The 20,671-nt window shown below is 41.8% G+C and overlaps 1 protein-coding gene across 1 annotated transcript; it reads right to left on the bottom strand.

Moving 5' to 3' along the window:
• Window positions 1–6,293: 6,293 nt before the first annotated feature.
• On the bottom strand, window positions 6,294–18,086 carry PRXL2C (peroxiredoxin like 2C). The gene is made up of 6 exons (XM_072834379.1): window positions 17,572–18,086; window positions 17,128–17,196; window positions 16,026–16,079; window positions 15,761–15,866; window positions 11,470–11,601; window positions 6,294–8,687 (listed from the first exon to the last, which is right to left on the bottom strand). The coding sequence occupies exons 1-6, from the start codon at window positions 17,785–17,787 to the stop codon at window positions 8,560–8,562; spliced, it is 705 nt and encodes a 234-aa protein (XP_072690480.1). The 5' UTR covers window positions 17,788–18,086; the 3' UTR covers window positions 6,294–8,559.
• Between the last annotated feature and the right edge of the window lie 2,585 nt (window positions 18,087–20,671).

The raw sequence follows: 20,671 nt of genomic DNA, 5'->3' as shown, positions 1-20,671 counted from the left end.
GTTATTGACTGATAATTATTTCAATGTTAGGAGATTTCTTAAACTATTTTCAAAATAAAATTTTGGGCATCTGAGTCTTGGTTTCAGCTCAGGTAATTATCTCAGGGTTGTGGGATCGAGCCCCCAGCGTTCAGCATGGCATCTGCTGAAGGTTCTCTCTCTTCCTCTGCCCCTTGTCCACATCTCTCTCTCAAATCTTTTAAAAGTAATAAAATAAAATTCTTTCTGAGGGACCTCAGTGGCTCAGTCAGTAGAGTGACTCGATTTCAGCTCTGGTCATGAGATCAACCCCTGCACTGGGCGTGGAGCCTACATAAAAAATAATAAAAAGGGATCCCTGGGTGGCGCAGCAGTTTGGCGCCTGCCTTGGGCCCAGGGCGCGATCCTGGAGACCCAGGATCGAATCCCACGTCGGGCTCCCGGTGCATGGAGCCTGCTTCTCTCTCTGCCTATGTCTCTGCCTTTCTCTCTCTCTCTCTCTGTGTGACTATCATAAATAAATAAAAATTTTTAAAAAAATTAAAAAAAATAATAAAAAGAAAATTCTTTCTAAAAAATTTTAAACTTTTATATTGATTAGCTGAATTTTAGGAAAATTTAGGATAATTGTGCTTAATCATATTTATATGCTTTAGTCCATTTCTAAGCTGAATCTGTCTCTAATGCCATGTCATTGGTATTTTTCTGAAAACTTTTTTCAATATGGTTTTATTTTTTAAGATTTACTTATTTTATAGCAAGAAAGAGAGTATGCAGGAGTGGAGGGTAGGGACTGAAGGAGATAGAATCTGAAACTGACTCCTCCTGAGCACAGAGCAGGAGGCAGGGCTCTAGCCCACAACTCTGAGATCATGACTTGAGCCAAAACCAAGAGTCAGATGCTCAACCAACTGAGCCATCTAGGTGCCCCATGTTGTTTTGTTTTGTTTCATTTTCTTTTCAGATTTACTCTTTACTCATTTATTAGAGAGGAGGCAGGGGGGCAAGTACAAGCAGGGGGAAGGGGCAGAGGGAGAGGGAAAAGCAGACTTTGCTGAGCAGGGAGCCTGACATGGGGCTCAATTGCAGGACCCCAGGATCATGACCTGAGCCAAAAGCAGATGCTTAACTGATGGAGCCACCCAGGTGCCCTGTTTTATTATTTTTAATTCAAATTAATTTAAATAAAATTCCCTCTAATGTTGCATTTTGTAGTTAATTGACTTAGAATTGTAGACCTCTTCATTTGATTTTTCTCTGTAGTCCACATTTCAAATGGAGACTATTCCGTGTCTTCAGGTACTGAAGTACCTGGTAAGTTCAGGGAAAGTTTTGTTGAATGGAGGATACTTTCTCAGGGTGCCTAAGTGGCTCACTCACTTAAGTGGCTGACTCTTGGTTTTGGCTCAGGTCATGATCTTAGAGTTGAGGGATTAAGCGCTGTGTCAGGCTGCATGCTCAGCAAGGAGTCTGCTGGAGATTCTTTCTGCTCCTCCTCCCTCCTCTTCTGCTCCTCCTCTGGCTCATTCTCTCTCTAATAAATAAAATCTTTTTTAAAAATGGAGGACATTTTCAAGTCCATTTTTTTATATTAAAAAACATTCAGCCCTAACATTTTTAAAAAGATTTTATTTATTTATTCATGAGAGGCAGAGAGATAGAGAGAGAGAGAGGCAGAGACACAGAAGCAGGCTCCTATGGGGAGCCCCATGCGGAACTTGATCCCAGGACCCCAGGATCAGGACCTGAGCCAAAGGCAGACGCTCAACCGCTCAACCGCTGAGCCACAGGTGTCCTAGCCCTAACATTTTCAAATACTGTCTTTTGCCTCCACTTTCTTGCTTCAACTTTCTTTCTTCAATACATAATTTTTACAAGATAAAATTCATTATATAAATTCTCCACTTATAATTCTCTTCAATATTTCACCAAATTTTGATGCTACATAATCACAGGCCATTTTGTTCCCCTTTTTCCCATTTCTTTTTTTTTTATGATGAAAAAGTTTATATTTAGATTTATAGCCGGCTAGACTCAGTTTAGATGATCCCAATTTTGTCGGCAACATCCAGAGCATCATAGTCAGGAGCCAGTCGAACATATGCTTTCTTCTCTCCATCAGTCCTGATCAAGGTGTTGGCCTTGGCCACATCAATGTCATACAGCTTCTTCACAGCCTGTTTGGTCTGGTGCGTATTGGCCTTGACATCCACAGTGAACAGGAGTGTGTTGTTGTCTTCTATTTTCTTCATGGCTGACTCAGTAGTCAGGGGAACTTGATGATGACATAGTGATCAAGCTTTTTTCTTCTGGGGGCGTTCTTTCGAAGATATTTGGGCTGCCTTCGGAGACGCAGGGGTCTTGGGTCATCGGAACGTAGGTGACATGCGGATCTTCTTTTTTTTTTTTTTTTTTTTTGTGACTGTGCACGCCTTTCAGCACTGCTTTCTTAGCTTTCAAAGCCTTTGCTTTGGCTTCAGCTTTGGGAGGGGCAGGGGCTTCCTTCTCCGCCTTCATGAAAGGCTCTTTTTTTTTTTTTAATTTTTATTTATTTATGATAGAGAGAGAGAGAGGCAGAGACATAGGCAGAGGGAGAAGCAGGCTCCATGCACCGGGAGCCCGACGTGGGATTCGATCCCGGGTCTCCAGGATCGCGCCCTGGGCCAAAGGCAGGCACTAAACCACTGTGCCACCCAGGGATCCCTCATTTTTTTTTTTTAAAGTAATTTCTACCCCCAATGTGGGGCTTAAACCCACAATCCTGAGATCAAGAGTGGTGTGCTCTACCAAGTGAGCCAGCCAGGTGCCCTTCCATTTCATTTTTTTTTTTAAGGAATTATTTATTTATTTTAGAGAAAGCTCACATGCAAGTCAGGGGAGAAAGAAAGAGAGAAGCAGACTCCCCATGAGCATGGGGTGCAGAGCTCTATTTCATGACCCTGAGATCATGACATGAGGTGAAATCACAAGTCAGACTCGCAACTACTGAGCCACCCAGGTACCCCCATTTCATTATTTTCTGATACAGAATTCACATTTATTTACCCAATTAAAAATAGGAGCTCCATCATAAACTGTAAAGCAAAATTACAGAATTTCAAAATTAAATATTTTATCCTATTTGAGCTTTCAATTATTTATCCTGTTTAGCTTCCTTCTTATTTAAAAGTCAGATTTCCATGTTTTCCTGTTTGTAAGGCTTGTTATTTGCTAAAAGTTTCAAAATGAGAGTTTTTTGGCACACCATTCATTAAAATCATTAAAGATTCCAACTTAAAGAAATCAAAACATATAGGACCCATTTAAAAAACATGTTCACTACCAGTGGGGACAACGCAGGTTGATTTACAAAAGCTGCTCTTTAATACTTCAGACATTTTTAATGTCTGCCTAACACTGGGCAACAAAGTTCAGGGTACCATGTTTCTTTAAAAAAAAAAAAAAAAATTATTGGGCAGCCTGGGTGGCTCAGTGGTTTAGCGCCACCTTCAGCCCAGGGCATGATCCTGGAGACCTGGGATCAAGTCCCACGCTGGGCTCCCTGCATGGAGCCTGCTTCTCCCTCTGCCTGTGTCTCTGCCTCTCCCTCTGTGTGTGTGTGTGTGTGTGTGTGTGTGTGTCTTTTATGAATAAATGAATAAAATCTTTTAAAAAATTATTTGAGGACGCCTGTGTGGCTAGTCAGTTAAACATCAGAGTCTTGATCTCGGTTCAGGTCTCAATCTCAGTATTCTGTGATGGGGCTCCACGCCAGACATGGGGCTTAAAAATAAAAAATAATTATTCAACATCACCTGCTCATAGATAATGTTTTGGGGGGTTATTGTGTATACATGTTTATAAATCGGTAAATTTTGTCAAAACTGCAATATCACTTCAGACCTATTAGAATGGCTGCTATGAAAAAAAAAGGGGCACCTGCTGGCTCAGTAGAGCATGTGACTCTTGATTTCAGGGTTGTGAGTGCAAGCCTCACCCTGGATATAGAGATTACAATCAATCAATCAATATCTAAAAAAATAGAAACAAGTGTTGGTGAGGATATAGAGAAATTGGAACCCTTGTACACTGCTGGGAGGAACATAAAATGTATGTCTGGCTGCTGCTGTGGAAAACAAATAGTATGGTGGTTCCTTAAACACAAAATGCCTATATTATCCAGCAATTCCACTCCTGGGCAGGGAATCAAACAGATACTTGTTTATCAGGGTGTACATTCAATATTGAGGGATGGATGGATGAATAAAATGTGTACATACATACAATGAAATATAATTTAGCCTTAAAAAGGAATGAAGTGCATGCTCTACACCACTGATGAAACTTGAGGACTTTATGCTAAGTGAAATCAACACAGACATAAAAGGATAAATATTGTAGGACTCCACTTATATGAGGTTTCTGGGGTCATCAAATTTATAAAGGCAGAAATTTAGAATTGTCATTAGCAGGGGCTAGGGGGAGGGAGCAATGAGAGGTATTATTTAATGGGTACAGAGTTTCAGTAAGATATGACAAAATTCTGGAGATGGGTAGTGGTGATGGTTGCATGATACTGTGAATATACCTAATGTCACTGAACTGGGGACACTTAAAAATGGTAATTTTTATCTTATGTATATTTTACCACTATAAAAAGTTTTAAAAATGTGTTAAATTTTAACAACTATAATATCTATTTTGACTGACAGCTTAGACACAATTACAAATTATATGTATATCAAAACAAATACCAAGTATATTCTGCTCTGTAGGTTTCTTAATTTAGTATAACATTATTTTTATCACAATAGATAATCATTCAAATTTATGTAATGCTAATATAAAACTGACATCTTGTAACTATTTTCAAAGTTTTCTGCTAATAGAGCCAGTATATGAATAGCTGCCACTCTACTTTTTATTGGGTACAAGAAAATGAGCGAAATTAATTTAAAAGAACTCTGTTCTAAATGAAAACTAGGAGCACCTGGCTGGCTCAGTCAGTAGAGCATGTCTCTGGATCTCAGGGTCATGAGTTCAAGCCCTATGTTGGGCATGAGCCTATTTAAATAAATAAATGAAAACCAATTTTTCACATAATGATGTGTAAATGTACCTTCTGCAACTACACATCTTTAATTAATTTTCTGGAACACTCTTCTTAAAATAACTAGGAACTTTGGAGTAGATGATGTTGCTTCTTTACAAAGTCTGTCTCTCAGTTTCACATGGTCCATGTTATCACTCTGGCCCCAGTGGTAGATGGTAACATAAATAAGCATTTTATGCAGGTTACTAGCTTATTATCAATCTTCTTGAAAAATATTTGCTTTTTAAATTAAACATGCACTTTCATCTTATTAAAATTTTTGCCTCAGTGATTCATTGTAGAAGTCTTACAACACTTCCTCACTGGCCTCTTTGTCTATGGAGTTGTAGCCCTTAGAAGCCCCAGGTCTCAGGCATAGGTCTCAGGCCACAGTTTATGCACTAGTCTTGGTTTTAACTCTGTACTGCACAAGGCCTTTGAGTTGGCGAAGAAACATTCCTGGGATGAGCACAAACTCCAGAGCAGGCCACGGCTTCAGGGCATGGTCATCAGCCTTATTTCTGCTTCTGCTTTTGGCCCTGGTGATTTCCTCACTTTCTTATTAAAAGCACAGTTTAAAAAAAAAAAAAAAAAGATGTTTCTTCTCTGTGAAACGGGCATGATGATGATGCCAATTCTATAGAGCTAATGTATGTAGAACACTTGGCATACTACTTGATAAATAATTAGCATAAAGTGCTAGATCATATTCTTCTACTAGTATTTCTTTGTATTTACTTTAGGAAATTTTTTCAAAATTTTGAGTCTAGTACATTATTGGGTACAGCGCATGTTTATAGATTTCACAGTACCTATGAGAAATTTTTGTTTTGGAATGCCTGGGTGGCTCAGCTGGTTAGGTGTCCAACTTTGGTCTCTGCTCAGGTCATGATCCCTGGGTTGTGGGACTGAACCCTGCTTTGGGCTCTGTGCTCAGCACAGAATTTGCTCTTGTACCTCTCCCTCTGCTCCTCCTCACCCTCAAAAAAATAAAATCTTTAAAAAAATATTTTGGTTCTAAATATGTTTGTTTGGGTCAGCAAACCACTGCACTGTGTTTGTATAACTGTATCTCCCTGAAGCCACACAAAGAACATTTGTATCTTAGGGAAATGTGCTATACATTTACAAACATATGAAGTTTTGTGTAAGCTATGATTCAGCAGTGTTAAGACTAAAATCAGCAGAGGGATCTGGGTCACCAGTGCTTCCTCAGTATAAAAAATAGCACAAAACTGCTTAATTTTAAATTTCATGAGAAATTTCATTTTTATTGATTAAAAACATGATTGTCTATGTGTATATACACAAACATACATTAAAATATTTGGAAACTTAAAATATATTTTTTGCATGTGACCTCATACGCTTGATATAAAAGCTTATAAAAATTCAAAGCAGTATATACTTGCTAATAATTACCAAGAGTTTGATCTTACTGTATTTTCGTCAGAATTTCTCAGAAGAAAATGCTCCGCATCACTTGCCATCAGGGAAATACAAATCAAAACCACAATGAGATACCACCTCACACCAGTGAGAATGGGGAACATTAACAAGGCAGGAAACAACAAATGTTGGAGAGCATGTGGAGAAAAGGGAACCCTCTTGCACTGTTGGTGGGAATGTGAACTGGTGCAGCCACTCTGGAAAACTGGTGGAGGTTCCTCAAAGAGTTAAAAATAGATCTGCCCTACGAACCAGCAATTGCACTGCTGGGGATTTACCCCAAAGATTCAGATGCAGTGAAACACCGGGACACCTGCACCCCGATGTTTACTTTTTATTTATTTTTTAAAGATTTTATTTTTTTATTTTTTAAGATTTTATTTATTTATTCCTGAGACACACACACACACTCACACACACACAGAGAGAGAGAGAGAGAGGCAGAGACACAGGCAGAAGGAGAAACCGGTTCCATGCAGGGAGCCTGATGTGGGACTTGATCCCTGGTCTCCAGGATCATGCCCTGGGCCAAAGGCATGCTCTAAACCACTAAGCCACCCAGGGATCCCCCTACCCTGATGTTTCTAGCAGCAATGTCCACAATAGCCAAACTGTGGAAGGAGCCTCGGTGTCCATCGAAAGATGAATGGATAAAGAAGATGTGGTCTATGTATACAATGGAATATTCCTCAGCCATTAGAAATGACAAATACCCACCATTTGCTTCAACATGGATGGAACTGGAGGGTGTTATGCTGGGTGAAGTAAGTCAATCGGAGAAGGACAAACATTATATGGTCTCATTCATTTGGGGAATATAAAAAAATAGTGAAAGGGAATAAAGGGGAAAGGAAAAAAAATGAGTGGGAAATATCAGAAAGGGAGACAGAACATGAGAGACTCCTAACTCTGGGAAACGAACTAGGGGTGGTAGAAAGGGAGGTGGTGGGGGTGGGGGTGACTGGGTGATGGGCACTGAGGGGGGGCACTTGATGGGATGAGCACTGGGTGTTATTTTATATGTTGGCAAATTGAACACCAATAAAAAATAAATTAAAAAAAAAGAATTTCTCAGAAACTTCCCAACTAAACCTACTAGAGAAATAAAAGAGGACAACAATACACTAAATAAAAGCCATCTGGCAATCAAAGCAGTATACATTTAAATTATAATTTTTTTTAGTTTAAACAATTCTTAAAATCTTTTCAGAAAATATACTGAACCATATTTTAAAATATATGAGACTTTTTTTCTCCTTTTACTGCTCCTTGCAAAAATCCTAGAGAAATGGATAGTGAGTGTGTTGGTACAAGGTGCTTTGAACACAGGCTATGCAGAAGGTCTGGTTTGCTGTATTTCCTCTGAGTAAAGCAATGAAGATAGAAACATGTGGACAGCAACCTACATAAATGCAACTTTGTGGAGCTTGCTATGTAGTAATATATTCTTCATATAATTTTTAAAGAACTTTTCCTAGCCAAATAAATGAATCATGCTCATTATAGGACAGTTCAGAGATTAAAGTATGGAAAAGAAAATAAAGACACCTCTACCACATAGAGGCACCTACTGACAATATTCTGGTGTGTTTATTTCCCATATTTTTTTCCCTAAGCAAACAAAAAATATAAACATTGTATTATTTACAGAATTAAATATCCTGCTTTTTCCACTGGGTAAAATGGTAGTGAGTTGCTTACCTTTCCCTTTATATGTTCTTTGAAAGAATTTATTTTTTTAATGGCCAATAGAAACTTTCATTGAATGGATATACCATAATATAAAATAAAGAATGGTATTTCTAATTTTATAGCTTTTATTTTATATAAATAAAATTTTTATGTAAAATTTTAAAAGCTATAGAATTATAAATATATGTCACATTTTTGACAACTAATGCCTCCCAGAATGCAATAAATAGTACATGGTCTCTTCATGTTTTCATAACTCCTTAAACTGGCAAAAGCCAACAAGTTAGACACTGCACAAGGATACCACACTCTGAACATTTCAGGTCATATCTCAAGGGTCCATTTGAAAGTGACACGTGTCTATACCATCACACATGGATAATTGAAGGTCTGCTTGTGAAGTCCACGTGCTGAATTCCTACAAGCTGTAAAACAGAGTTGATGGGTTTGTGATCCAATCTATTTCTATCACGGTGTATAAAATGGATGTTGTTACCTAAAAGAGAATAGAATAAAAGGCAGAAGTTGACATATAGTATTATTCTTTTTTTTTAGATTTTACTTATTTACTCATGAGAGACACAGAGAGAGAGGCAGAGGCATAAGCAGAGGGAAAAGCAGGCTCCCTGTGGGGAGACAGATGTGCCACTCAATCCCAGGACCCCAAGATCACAACCTGAGCCAAAGGCAGATGCTCAACCACTGAGCCACCCAGGCGTCCCAGTATATAGTATTATTCATTAGATTTATTGCTTATTAGAATCAAGGAAGCCTTTCAACTTTTAATTAGTCTAAAGGGAAAAATTAATTGCCTGGAGTTCATAATATTCTCTATATAATGCCCTAATAATTTTTAATTAAGGTAATAAAGCATAACAAGGATTATGGTTTAAATGAGTGATACTTAATGTTTTATGAGATCCAAGGGGAAAGATTCTTAAATTATAACCTCTGTTAGGTTTTATTAGATGTAATTAAATAAAATGTCCTGTCAAACAGGCAGAATATGGAACTAATATAGATATCAAGCTGGAAAATCACATCTGTTTCTCAAATGTAATAATGGAATAAATCACTCACTTCAAAAAAAAATTCACTCCCAAACACTGATTTAATAGGCTATCTGCATTACAACCATAGACCAAAAGAGGCTGAAAAATCAGGACATTGACAAAGTCAGTTATAATACACTTAGATGTCCACAATCCTTTTATCTGTTTAAATAACAAATTCATAATTTATAGGTCTAGGGTCTTTTTTACTTTAATTTTTGGACTCAAGACTACAATTTTAATGTAAAACATACAATTAAGTAAATGTCATAAGAAGTATATTTTCTGCATTGTACTTACCTGTGGTACTTATAATAATCACTATAAATTTAATATCATAAATTGGCTGATTATCAAATAAGGCAAAATGAAATATAGGTTTAACCAGGAAAAGTTTGTATAAATATGTATACCCAGCTCTTTACTTAGAGGAACTACATTTCTTCCAGCAGGCAGTATCAAGATATTCTCCTTATTATGTTCCCAACTTGGCACACAAATGATGGTCTCTGTGTGCTCGTCACTTACACACCTGAACATGTGGTTAATTGATGCTGAGACATGGAGATTAGGGACTCAAAATAGGTCTGAAGATGGAAACAAGCCATCCAAAAATATGGCTCAATGTCATTCAGGGCTAATCTAGAGGACTTATTCTCATAAAACAGGGCCTCTTTTTTTTTTTTTTTTCTAGTCTAACTGGTATAAATCCACAAGAGAAGGATAGATAAAATTAAAGGTTTTAGCTAGCCACAGTGCTCCAGCTGCAGAAAGCCCAAAAGCCATAATGTGTGGTCAAAAGCCTCCTTCTAAAGACTTCAGACATGTGGAGTTTATTAAAGTAAATGTTAATTTTATAACTTCTAGAAGCTACATTCACTAATGTGGACAATTTTAAAGAGGAAGAACAACAGAAAAATGTATTCACAATTTAGTGATTCACACTGTTATATGTGAGTGCCTGTCCCTGACTACAATACTTGATCATGGTAGAGATCCAACACTCAACCATGTAGCCAAAGAAATTCCAGGTGGTCCAAAGTGATCAATAAAGCTATTAAAACTATGTGGCTTATAGTAATTGTTACCAAATGAGCTGTCCCTGGAGCAGAGTTCCCTGACACTGAGCAAGTTTTGGAATCTTGTTAGATAGAAGTAACTGGAGTGATTTCTGCTATTGAACAAAAAAAAAGAAAAGAAGAAGAAGGAGAAGGAGAAGAAGGAGGAAGAAGAAAGAAGAAGAAAGAAGAAGAAAGAAGAAGAAGAAGAAGAAGAAGAAGAAGAAGAAGAAGAAGAAGAAGAAGAAGAAGAAGAAAGGCTTGATGGTTTACTCTCTGTGAAAATGTTCACTTCCATGAACTTTTTTTAAGATTAATTTTTTTAAAGATTTTATTTATTCATGAGAGATAGCGAGAGAGAGAGAGAGAGAGAGAGAGAGAGAGAGAGGCAGAGACACAGGCAGAGGGAGAAGCAAGCTCCCTGTGCAGAGCCTGATATGGAACTCGATCCCAGGACCCCAGGATCATGACCTGAGCCAAAGGCAGATGCTCAACCCCTGAGCCATCCAGGCATCTGAAGATTTATTTATTTTAGAGACAAAGCATGCGAGTGTAGAGAAGTGGGGGAGGTAGAGAAAGAGAAAATCTCGAGCACGCTCCCCGCTGATTACAGCTCATGCAGGGCTTGATCCCACAACCTTGAAATCATGACCTGAGCTGAAATCAATTATCTGACGCCTAACCTACTGAGCCCCGCAGGCGCCCCACTTCCATGAACTGTTTGGTTTTTTAAAAGATTTTATTTATTTATTCATAGAGACACACATAGAGTGAGAGACAGAGAGGCAGAGACACAGACAGAGGAGAAGCAGGCTCCATGCAGGGAGCCGGACGTGGGACTCGATTCCGGGTCTCCAGGATCACACCTCGGGCTGCAGGTGGCGCTAAACCGCTGAGCCACCAGGGCTGCCCCCATCCATGAACTGTTTAAATAGTTTTATAGACATATATAATTCACCAAACCACTACGGATTTTTCTATCCCAAATACCTGAGATCATTCAGGCACATTACAACCAGTAAAAATACACAGATGCCTTTGAAAACAGAGGTGACCCCTACAAGCACAGAATCATGACTGTTACAATGTCAAATTGCTATTTTTACATAGTATCTATTTTATGAAGAAATGCACAAAAAGAGTGCTGGCTTTGGACTTTGCTGCTTACCTGGACCTAGGATGAGGGTTCCACCTTGCTGAGCAGGGTCTCCTTGAAAATCAAACAGAGGGCCAGTCACTGCCCTGCACAGGCTCCGAATGCTTCCTGAGAGTATATTTGATTTTATGTGAGGGCTCTTTCCTGAAATATTGGGAAGTGTCTTTAGATATTATCATTTTATATTCAATCAGATATCAGAAGATAATGGTAGTGCTCCTGTAAAACATTCTTGTTTTGAAGCATAGTTGACACAGAATGGACATCAGTTTTGAGCATACGATGTAGTGATTACACAGCTCTATGGTTGGGTGAGGCTCCCCACAAGTGTAGCTGCCATATGTCACCACACAACACTGGTACAATACCACTGACTACGTTCCCTATGCTGTACCTTTCATCCCCATGATTTCTTCATTCCATCACTGGAAGCCTGTACCTCCCCCTCCTTCACCCATTTTTGCCCATCCCCCTTGAAATGTTCTCTTTCTTGTGTTATCTTACTTTCAACTTGTCTTCTTCCTTCAAAGAAAGGTTTCTCAGCCTTTCACTGTTGACATTCTTGACCACGTCTTTGTCCAGTGCCATGTAGGCTGCTGAGCAGCATCACTGCCTGTGTATCGACTAGACGTCACAGTACCATTCACTGAAGTTCTGACAAACCACAAATGTCTGCAGATAACACCAAATGTCCCCTTGGTTGAGAACTACTATGTTGAAGGAAGAAGTGATGAGATATCCCAGTCATCTGCCACAGAAAAATGTCAGCTGTAGGCACCTCAAACTGGCAGTGCTTCCCCCTACTTTTTCTTTCATACAAATTTTTTTTAATTTATTTATGATAGTCACAGAGAGAGAGAGAGAGAGAGAGAGAGGCAGAGACACAGGCAGAGGGAGAAGCGGGCTCCATGCACCGGGAGCCCGACGTGGGATTCAATCCCGGGTCTCCAGGATCGCGCCCTGGGCCAAAGGCAGGCGCCAAACCACTGCGCCACCCAGGGATCCCTCTTTTATACAAATTTTAAGTAATCTCCACACCTACCATGGGGCTCAAACTCTCAACCCCAAGATCAAGAGTCCCATGCTCTACTGACTGAAGCAGCCAGGTGCCCTTAATGCTTTCCCTTTTCATACCCCATTTCTTATCTGTTTAATCTCTCACCTACTACTATGTGTCTACACTCCTTTTCAAGAGACACTGTGGCACAGACTGGTATAGGCTCATCAAAACCCACTTCCTCTTTCTGGGCCCACAGCTAAACTGCATTTCCAGTCTTCCTGGCAGTTTGGTGCAGCCAGGTGACTATGTTCTAACTCATGGGTAAAATGATGTGGGTCTTTTCCTGGTCAGCTCCTCAAAACTTTCATGTTCCTTCTACAGTCTTGGAGGCCTTGGGTTGAAAATGCCAGAGCCACGAGATGAGAGAGGCCCGGGTCCTTCCCCCTGTGTCCCTGCTGCTTGGAGGAAAGGCATCTCAATAGATACATACACCCATCTTGAAATGAACAGAGAAGGAAATGGCCTCTCCCAGGCTCGGCTACCAAGACCTCGGGAGTGGTCTGTAACGACAGATAGTCCAGCTGCCTCTCCATCTTCCCATGGTTGTCAGCTTTTCTAACTCCTTTCCCACAGTGACTAATACTGCACTTTCTCTTCCTCTGAGCAAAGGGAACCAGTCTCTTTACCTTTCTTATAATTTATCTTTCTCCTATCCCTGCCTTTTATGTCATGCTTTTTTTTTTTTTTTTGGCTTTTTGTTTTGATGGTTATGCTGCCTTTGACCTGCCTGAATCCTTAAGTATTTCCAGATATCTATCTTTTTCTTTCCTCTCTCTGAGTCTTCTATTTCCATGATGATGCACAGTCATCTTACCAAGAAACAAATACGGCCCAATAGCTTAGAGACCTGAGTAAAAGACTAAATTCTCCTGTTCCCTAGGATTTTATATCTAAAATATTTAAAAATCCAAATACCTAAGAAGGGGTCATTTAATATTTCCAAAATATTAGAAATTCAATTGAAGGAGATTCCATGACCTAAAATTTAACAATCTTTGCTTCAAACACAATCTAATTTTGCCCAGTTAAATTTAGTCCTTATGTACAAAACTCCTGTTTTTCAGTCTTCTACAAACCCATTACTCCCTGGTATTTAAGGGCTTTATTTTCTTATTCTTTGTCTTTATAAAATTTCCATTAATTTAAAGTTATATTTTAGTTCCTTAATCTTCAAGTAGGACTATTCTCAGATTGATTCTGAGATTTCTGCTTATTCAGAGAGAAACTTTTAAGAGATTATTTTTTAAAAGATTTTATTTATTTATTCATGATAGACACACTTAGAGAGAGGCAGAGACACGGCAGAGGGAGAAGCAGGCTCCATGCAAGGGGACTGATGCGGGACTCAATCCTGGGCCAAAGGCAGGCACCAAACTGCTAAGCCACCCAGGGATCCCTAAAAGATGATTTTATGAGAGAATACTATTTCCTGGTTGGAAATATAGCACTTTAACACAGGTCACAGGACTTTAAAAGATGTGAATATAACTTCTCTAATAATTATAAGCATATATTTTGTTCAGAATCCATTTTTACAATTCTGTATTTTTATTGTGTCAATGAACAGTGAGGTGTTACTAAGGTGAAACTCACAGTTTAGATCTGGAGTGCTAAATGATAACTTACGCTGGGACTGTTAGAACACAGAAAACAGTCTGCCAGTAAGTAAGGCTCTCAATCTATACATTGCCATTTCCTATACTGAGGAGAAACACTCTTGGTACACTCTACGTGTATGCTAGTTCATCATTAGTTTTAATAAAGTTTAGGTTGCTTTTCTCAAAAACAGCAGTAAAGGCATCATGTCAACTCTATGACTTGACAGTTCCCAACCCATCCCCTCCTCTCCATCTCTACTTCCTGCCGTTATTTCTTTCCAGCCTATTACTACCCCCCACTACTCGCTCTGATCTGGCAAGTTCCAACTACTCATCCACAGTGGACACATAACTATAACTTCTCCACCTCAAATGCCTGATGGTGCCCCCACTGCCTCCAGAACAAATCCAAGCTCCTTGACAGGTCACCCCAGACTCGGCCTGAATTAGCCACAACCTGTCCCTTGGCTCACACCAATTCCCAAACTGGCTCCTAAATTCTGGCCTGACGTAGGGACCCCCACTTCTCCAAGAGTCACAGTTTTTCATCCCTATCTGCCTTTGCATGTGCTACTTTCCGCCAGCAACACCCTTCCCCAGTCTCACTTCACCCAGCTAACTCCTTTAAGAGAGGGCTTAGATGACACCTCCTCTGAGAAGCCTTCCCAGATTCTTCTCTCCCCTCATATTTCTGGCATCGGTATTCCCAGTACATGTTCTCTATTACAAGCCCTTAAATTGTAATCAGCTGTTTGCCTCTGTCTCCCAGAAGAGAGTATGAGTTTCAGGATGGTAGGGTCTGTTTATCACTGTCCTCCTGGGAGCATCCACAAGGTGGAGATTAAGGACAAAAGCTCAACAATATTTGCTGAGGAAGAATTTGAGTCTGAGTTCTCTCAACTGGCATTTCAGAAGCCATTCTTTCTACCTAATACACACAGAAATAGTTCACCTAAGACTGATGAAGCTCTCTTAATTACAAAGAACTGCGTTAAAGGCAGGGATGTGGACCTTGTGAAGACAAAATCTCATACTTCGACTAACTCTACTATCTGGCCACCTTAAGTGCATTAATAGGGCATATGACACAGTACAAGTTGCTATTCAAGTTCAACGAGGGAAACAGCTTCGGCTTGGAGGTGGGCTTCAAATGAAAACTAAGATTTCATCAGTTACAAAACATGCAGCTTTAAAAGCCATGGTGTTAAGAAAATATAACAACTCAAGCAACATTACTTTTCATTTAATGGCAGAAGTAAAATGTAGTCGTTGTTAAAAATACAAAAGCCAGTTTTCTAACTTCCATATTTTGGGGTAAGCATGGCAGTATCTTTTAAAACCTTTCTCATGACACATACACACATATGTACTCTCCATCTTTATGAAAATGTTTTTTATTTCCACAAAAATTGAATCATACTGAAAACACTGTTCTCCAACTTGCTTTCCTCACTCATTTAGTACTTCACAAACAGCTGTCTATGTCATTATACCCAGGAAACGAATCTTTGAGACTCCGGTGTATCGGGCCCACTTACTAGAATCATAAAAAGCAGCCTGATTTGTGAATTTACCATTTGTTTTCCTATGCACAAGTGTGAAAATGCACCATCAATGTTTTCTGATGAGATGTTTCATGTCTTACCTGAAGAGGCAATTCCTTCACCTCTTTTCATTCCCAATTTTTTATAGATTTCTCTCTCAGGATCAACATAGATTTCATGAGAATACCCAGTCAGTTTGCAGAAAGGCTAAAAAAAGATGTTTGGAATTTGTATAAATAAAAGTGAGAGAAAAGTAATGATAACCTATCTTTATTTTAGCAATGCAATCTACAGTTAGCGGTTCAAATAAAATAATTTTTATGTCTGAAACAGATTTGTTAGTTTCTCAATTTCTGATATATTTACCTCAATATGATGGTAGGATGACTGTCCAATTACTATAAGGGTGATATCTGCTTCCTTTAGGAGAAAAAAGGGGCAGGTACATATTACCAGAAATTATATATATTTTATAAAACCTCCCCTTATCCAACTCTTCTGTTCCATTCGAATGCCACCTATAGGCTTCTAGAAGAATGGAATAAACAGCAAAATTGTGTGAGTCAAAGCAAAGCAATGTCTGCCAAAATGTTCATTCAGTCGATCTCTTAAGAACTTCAAGATATTATAGTCAACATCTCCAAAAAAAAATCTCAATGCTCCACCCAAAGGCATACACTAAAAAAGAATAAAAATTATTGAAGTAGGCTTAATCAGACAGGTTTTATTTTTTCACATCCCAATTAGTAAGGCCTGATGACAACAGATCTTAGTTTTACCAAGGTTGTCCAATTCTTTCACTCAAAAGCTCATCTGGGGCTCATCTGTGCCTGAGAAATAACATATATATGTGGTTGTCACAGGAATGTGGAAGGCACATCCTAACAAATACAAATGTTAACCTTTAAGATATTTTAGTATTTTCCTAAACAACTATTCCGAGTGGGTTTTTTTTTTTTTTTTAAGGTTTTATTTATTTGAGAGAGTGAGCTAGAGAGAGAGAGAGAGACCCAGAGCGAACTAGCTGGGAAACAGGCTTCCCCACTGAGCAAGGAGCCCGATTTGCCTGGACCCCAGGACCCTGGGATCATGACCTGGGCGGAGGGTGGACTCAACCCACTGAGCCACCCAGGCGCCCCTATTTGGAGTGCTCTTATTTAAAAATAAATAAAGGGAATAAAATATCAATAATTTCTAGCATTTGCGCTTTTGGTTATCATTCAACATTGCAAATAGGTTACTAACATCAAAATTATTATGGTTGGTATGTTAAGAAGCAGGTAGTAGCGAATAAAGGAGGAGAGAAAAGACCTCGACGGTCTCCCTCTCTTTCCTGAAGGTGTTGGAGAGATGTGTGGGAAGGCTGAGGGCCCGCGGCGGGGAGGGGTCGTACCCTGCACCTCACCCCACCGCGCTTCTTGTAAGATGACTTTGAAGCAGGGCGCGCTGCGGCTCTCAGGAAACTTACCTGTAAGACACTCTTGGGGATTTTGGCCAGATCTTCTACGTATTCCTTGCAAATGTAACACAGGAAATGCTGAAATCCCAACACGGCACAAAGGACAAGTTAGCGACCGATGCCCTCGGGCTCCAGAAAAGCCCGAGCCCTCGATTCGGCGTGACGCTAACGAACGCCCCTCCCGGCTGGCAGAAACGGTGTGGAGGGCGCCCGGAGGGCCTTAGACCCGGGGCGCACCCCCCCACCCCCCCGCCCCCGGGCTCCTCTGCGGCGCGAGGCCTCGGCTGCGCTCGGCTTGCAGGCCTCCGGGAGCCCGCGAGCGCAGCCGCAGATCGCCTGGGAGCCCCAGGACTCCGCAGGGGTGGCCCGGCCCCGGCTCCCGCAGGCCCCGACGGCCCCCGCCCCCGCCCCCCGCCCCGGCTGGAGGCAGCCTCGGCCCGGCCCTGCGCTCACCCGCACGAACACCACCACGGCCCGACGCTCCCGGAACAGCGCGCCGAACGGCACCCGCCTCCCGGAGGCGTCCAGCACCGGTAGCTCGGCCACCGCGGCGGACAGGGGCTGCCCGCGCTCGGGGCCGCTCGGGGCCGCGGCTGGGACGGCGCGGCCGCTGACCTGCTGCGTGACCGGGCCGGGGGCGGGGGCGGGGGCGGGCTCGGGCTCGGCCATGGCGCCCTGCACCTGACCCGCCGGGTTCGCGCCACCGGGCCCGGGCGGATACGGCCGCGAGGAGAGTCGGGCGGCGGCCGAGCTGGGCGCACCGGGCGTGGCGGGAGGACCGGGAAGGCGCACGGCCAGGGGCGGGGCGGGGCGGGACGCCGAGGGCGGAGCTGGGGTCCAGGCAGGCGCGGGGCAAACTTCGGGGCGGTGCCGGCCGTGCAGGCGGTGCGGGGGCTGCGCGGGGGCCCCCGCCGCCCGAAGGTTAGGCTCCGGGGGTCGAGATGCGCAGGCAAGAGCGGTTTTTTTTTTTTTTTTTGAGATTTTATTTATTTATTCATAGGGACACAGAGAGAGGCAGAGACACAGGCAGAGGGAGAAGCAGGCTCCATGCAGGGAGCCCGACGTGGGACTCGATCCAGGGTCTCCAGGATCACGCCCCGGGCTGCAGGCGGCGCTAAACCGCTGCGCCACCGAGCTGCCCGGCAAGTGAGGTTTAAACCTCCTGCGCGTTTTCTGACTCCGTCTCCGGTCTCCGAGGCGAGAAAATGTTGTTGAGGAAGGAAGCAGGCTCCTCCTTCCGTAACTGCCTGGCTGGAGTGTTCTTAGCTCTCCTGCAGAAGCACTTACCAACTTAAAGAATTTTCTACTCAGAACAGCCAAATCAATGAACCAACAGATTTGTTCTATTTTACTTCTATTCCGTTTTTAACCCATCCCCTACTTAGTTCTTCTAGTGTTTTGTTTTTGTTTTAAGGTATCATTAATATATCATGTAGTGAACACATCTTAGGTGTAGAATTAAATTTTATTTCTTTTTATTTTATTTTTAAAGGATTTTTGCGGGAGAGCTTCTGGGTGGCATAATGGGTTAAACACAGTGGGACTCTTCGTTTTCGCTCATGTCTTGATCTCAGGGTCCTGAGATTGAGCCCCACCTCAGCTCCCCCTGAGCCCAGCGTCTGCTTAGGCCTGTCTCTCTGCCCCTGCCCCCCGGGAGCGTGTGCGCTTTCTCGCTCTTTCAAATAAATAAAAATTTAAGTAAAGAAACACTTATTTAGGGCAGCCCTGATGGCTCAGCGGTTGAGCGCCTGCCTTCGGCCCAGGGCGTGATCCTGGAGATCCGGGATCGAGTCCCACGTCGGGCTCCCTGCATGGAGCTTGCTTCTCCCTCTACCTGTGTCTCTGCCTCTGTGTGTGTGTGTGTGTGTGTGTGTGTCTCATGAATAAATAAATAAAATCTTTTTAAAACAAGAAACACTTATTTGGGGGCACCTGGATGGCTCAGAGGGTTAAGTGTGTGCCTTCTGTTAAGGTCATGATCTCAGGGTCCTGGGACGGAGCCCCATTTAGGGCTCTCTGCTCACTGGAGACTGCTTCTTCCTCTCACTCTCCCTCAGTGCTCTCCCTCTCTCTCTCTCTCAAATAAATAAAATCTTAAAAAAAAAAAAAAAAAAAAACACTTTTTGTTTAGAAGTAGACTTCACTCCCAAGCAGGGCTTGAACTCACCAACCACAGAGGAAGACCTGAGATGAGATCAAGAGTCAGAGGCTCTGGCAGCCCTGGTGGCTCAGTGGTTTAGTGCCGCCTTTGGCCCAGGGCCTGACGTCCGGCTCCCTGCATGGACCCTGCATGTGTCTCTGCCTCTCTCTCTGTAGCTCTCATGAATAAATAAATAAAATTAAAAAAAAAAAGTCAGAGGCTTAATTGGTTGAACCACCCAGGTGCTCCAAGTTAAATTTATTTTTAAAATAAATCTTTAGAGACGCCTGAGTGGTTCAGTGGTTGAGTGTCTGCCTTCGCTTCAGGGCATGATCTCGGAGTCCCACATCAGGCTTGCTGCGTTGTGCCTGCTTCTCCCTCTGCCTGTGTCTCTGCCTCTCTCTCCCTGTGTCTCTCATGAATAAATAAGTAAAATCTTTTTTTAATGATAAATTTATTATTTTCTTTATTGGTGTTCAATTTGCCAACATACAGAATAACACCCAGTGCTCATCCCATCAAGTGCCCCCCTCATGCCCGTCACCCAGTCACCCCCACGCCCCCACCCTCCTCCCTTTCAGCCACCCCTAGTTCGATTCCCAGAGTTAGGAGTCTTCATCTTCTGTCTCCCTTTCTGATATTTCCTACCCATTTCTCCTCCCTTTCCTTCTATTCCCTTTCACTATTATTTATATTCCCCAAATGAATGAGACCATATAATGTTTGTCCTTCTCCGACTGACTTACTTCACTCAGCATAATACCCTCCAGTTCCATCCACGTTGAAGCAAATGGTGGGTATTTGTCATTTCTAATGGCTGAGTAATATTCCATTGTATACATAGACCACATCTTCTTTATCCATTCATCTTTCGATGGACACCGAGGCTCCTTCCACAGTTTGGCTATTGTGGACATTGCTGCTAGAAACATCGGGGTGCAGGCGTCCCAGCATTTCATTGCATCTGCATCTTTGGGGTAAATCCCCACCAGTGCAATTGCTGGGTCGTAGGGCAGGTCTATTTTTAACTCTTTGAGGAACCTCCACACAGTTTTCCAGAGTGGCTGCGCCATTTCACATTCCCACCAACAGTGCAGGAGGGTTCCCCTTTCTCCACATCCTCTCCAACATTTGTGGTTTCCTGCCTTGTTAATTTTCCCCATTCTCACTGGTGTGAGGTGGTATCTCATTGTGGTTTTGATTTGTATTTCCCTGATGGCAAGTGATGCAGAGCATTTTCTCATGTGCATGTTGGCCATGTCTATGTCTTCCTCTGTGAGATTTCTGTTCATGTCTTTTGCCCATTTCATGATTGAATAGTTTGTTTCTTTGCTGTTGAGTTTCATAAGTTCTTTATAGATCTTGGAAACTAGCCCTTTATCTGATACGTCATTTGCAAATATCTTCTCCCAT

The sequence above is a fragment of the Canis lupus genome, chromosome 1, assembly GCF_048164855.1.
Source record: "Canis lupus baileyi chromosome 1, mCanLup2.hap1, whole genome shotgun sequence".
Taxonomy (NCBI): Eukaryota; Metazoa; Chordata; class Mammalia; order Carnivora; family Canidae; genus Canis; species Canis lupus.
This window is presented reverse-complemented; position numbering and strand designations above follow the sequence as displayed.

Bases quoted from the DNA above. Each gene is read 5' to 3' on its own strand.
- PRXL2C (XM_072834379.1), bottom strand. From the start codon at position 17,787: ATGGCCGAGCCCGAGCCCGCCCCCGCCCCCGCCCCCGGCCCGGTCACG. The intron at 15,867-16,025 runs GTAAATATATCA...ATCTTTTTTTAG, and splicing joins CATCCTACCATCATATTGAG to CCTTTCTGCAAACTGACTGG. The intron at 8,688-11,469 runs GTAAGCAGCAAA...ATTCTCTTTTAG, and splicing joins AACCCTCATCCTAGGTCCAG to GTAACAACATCCATTTTATA.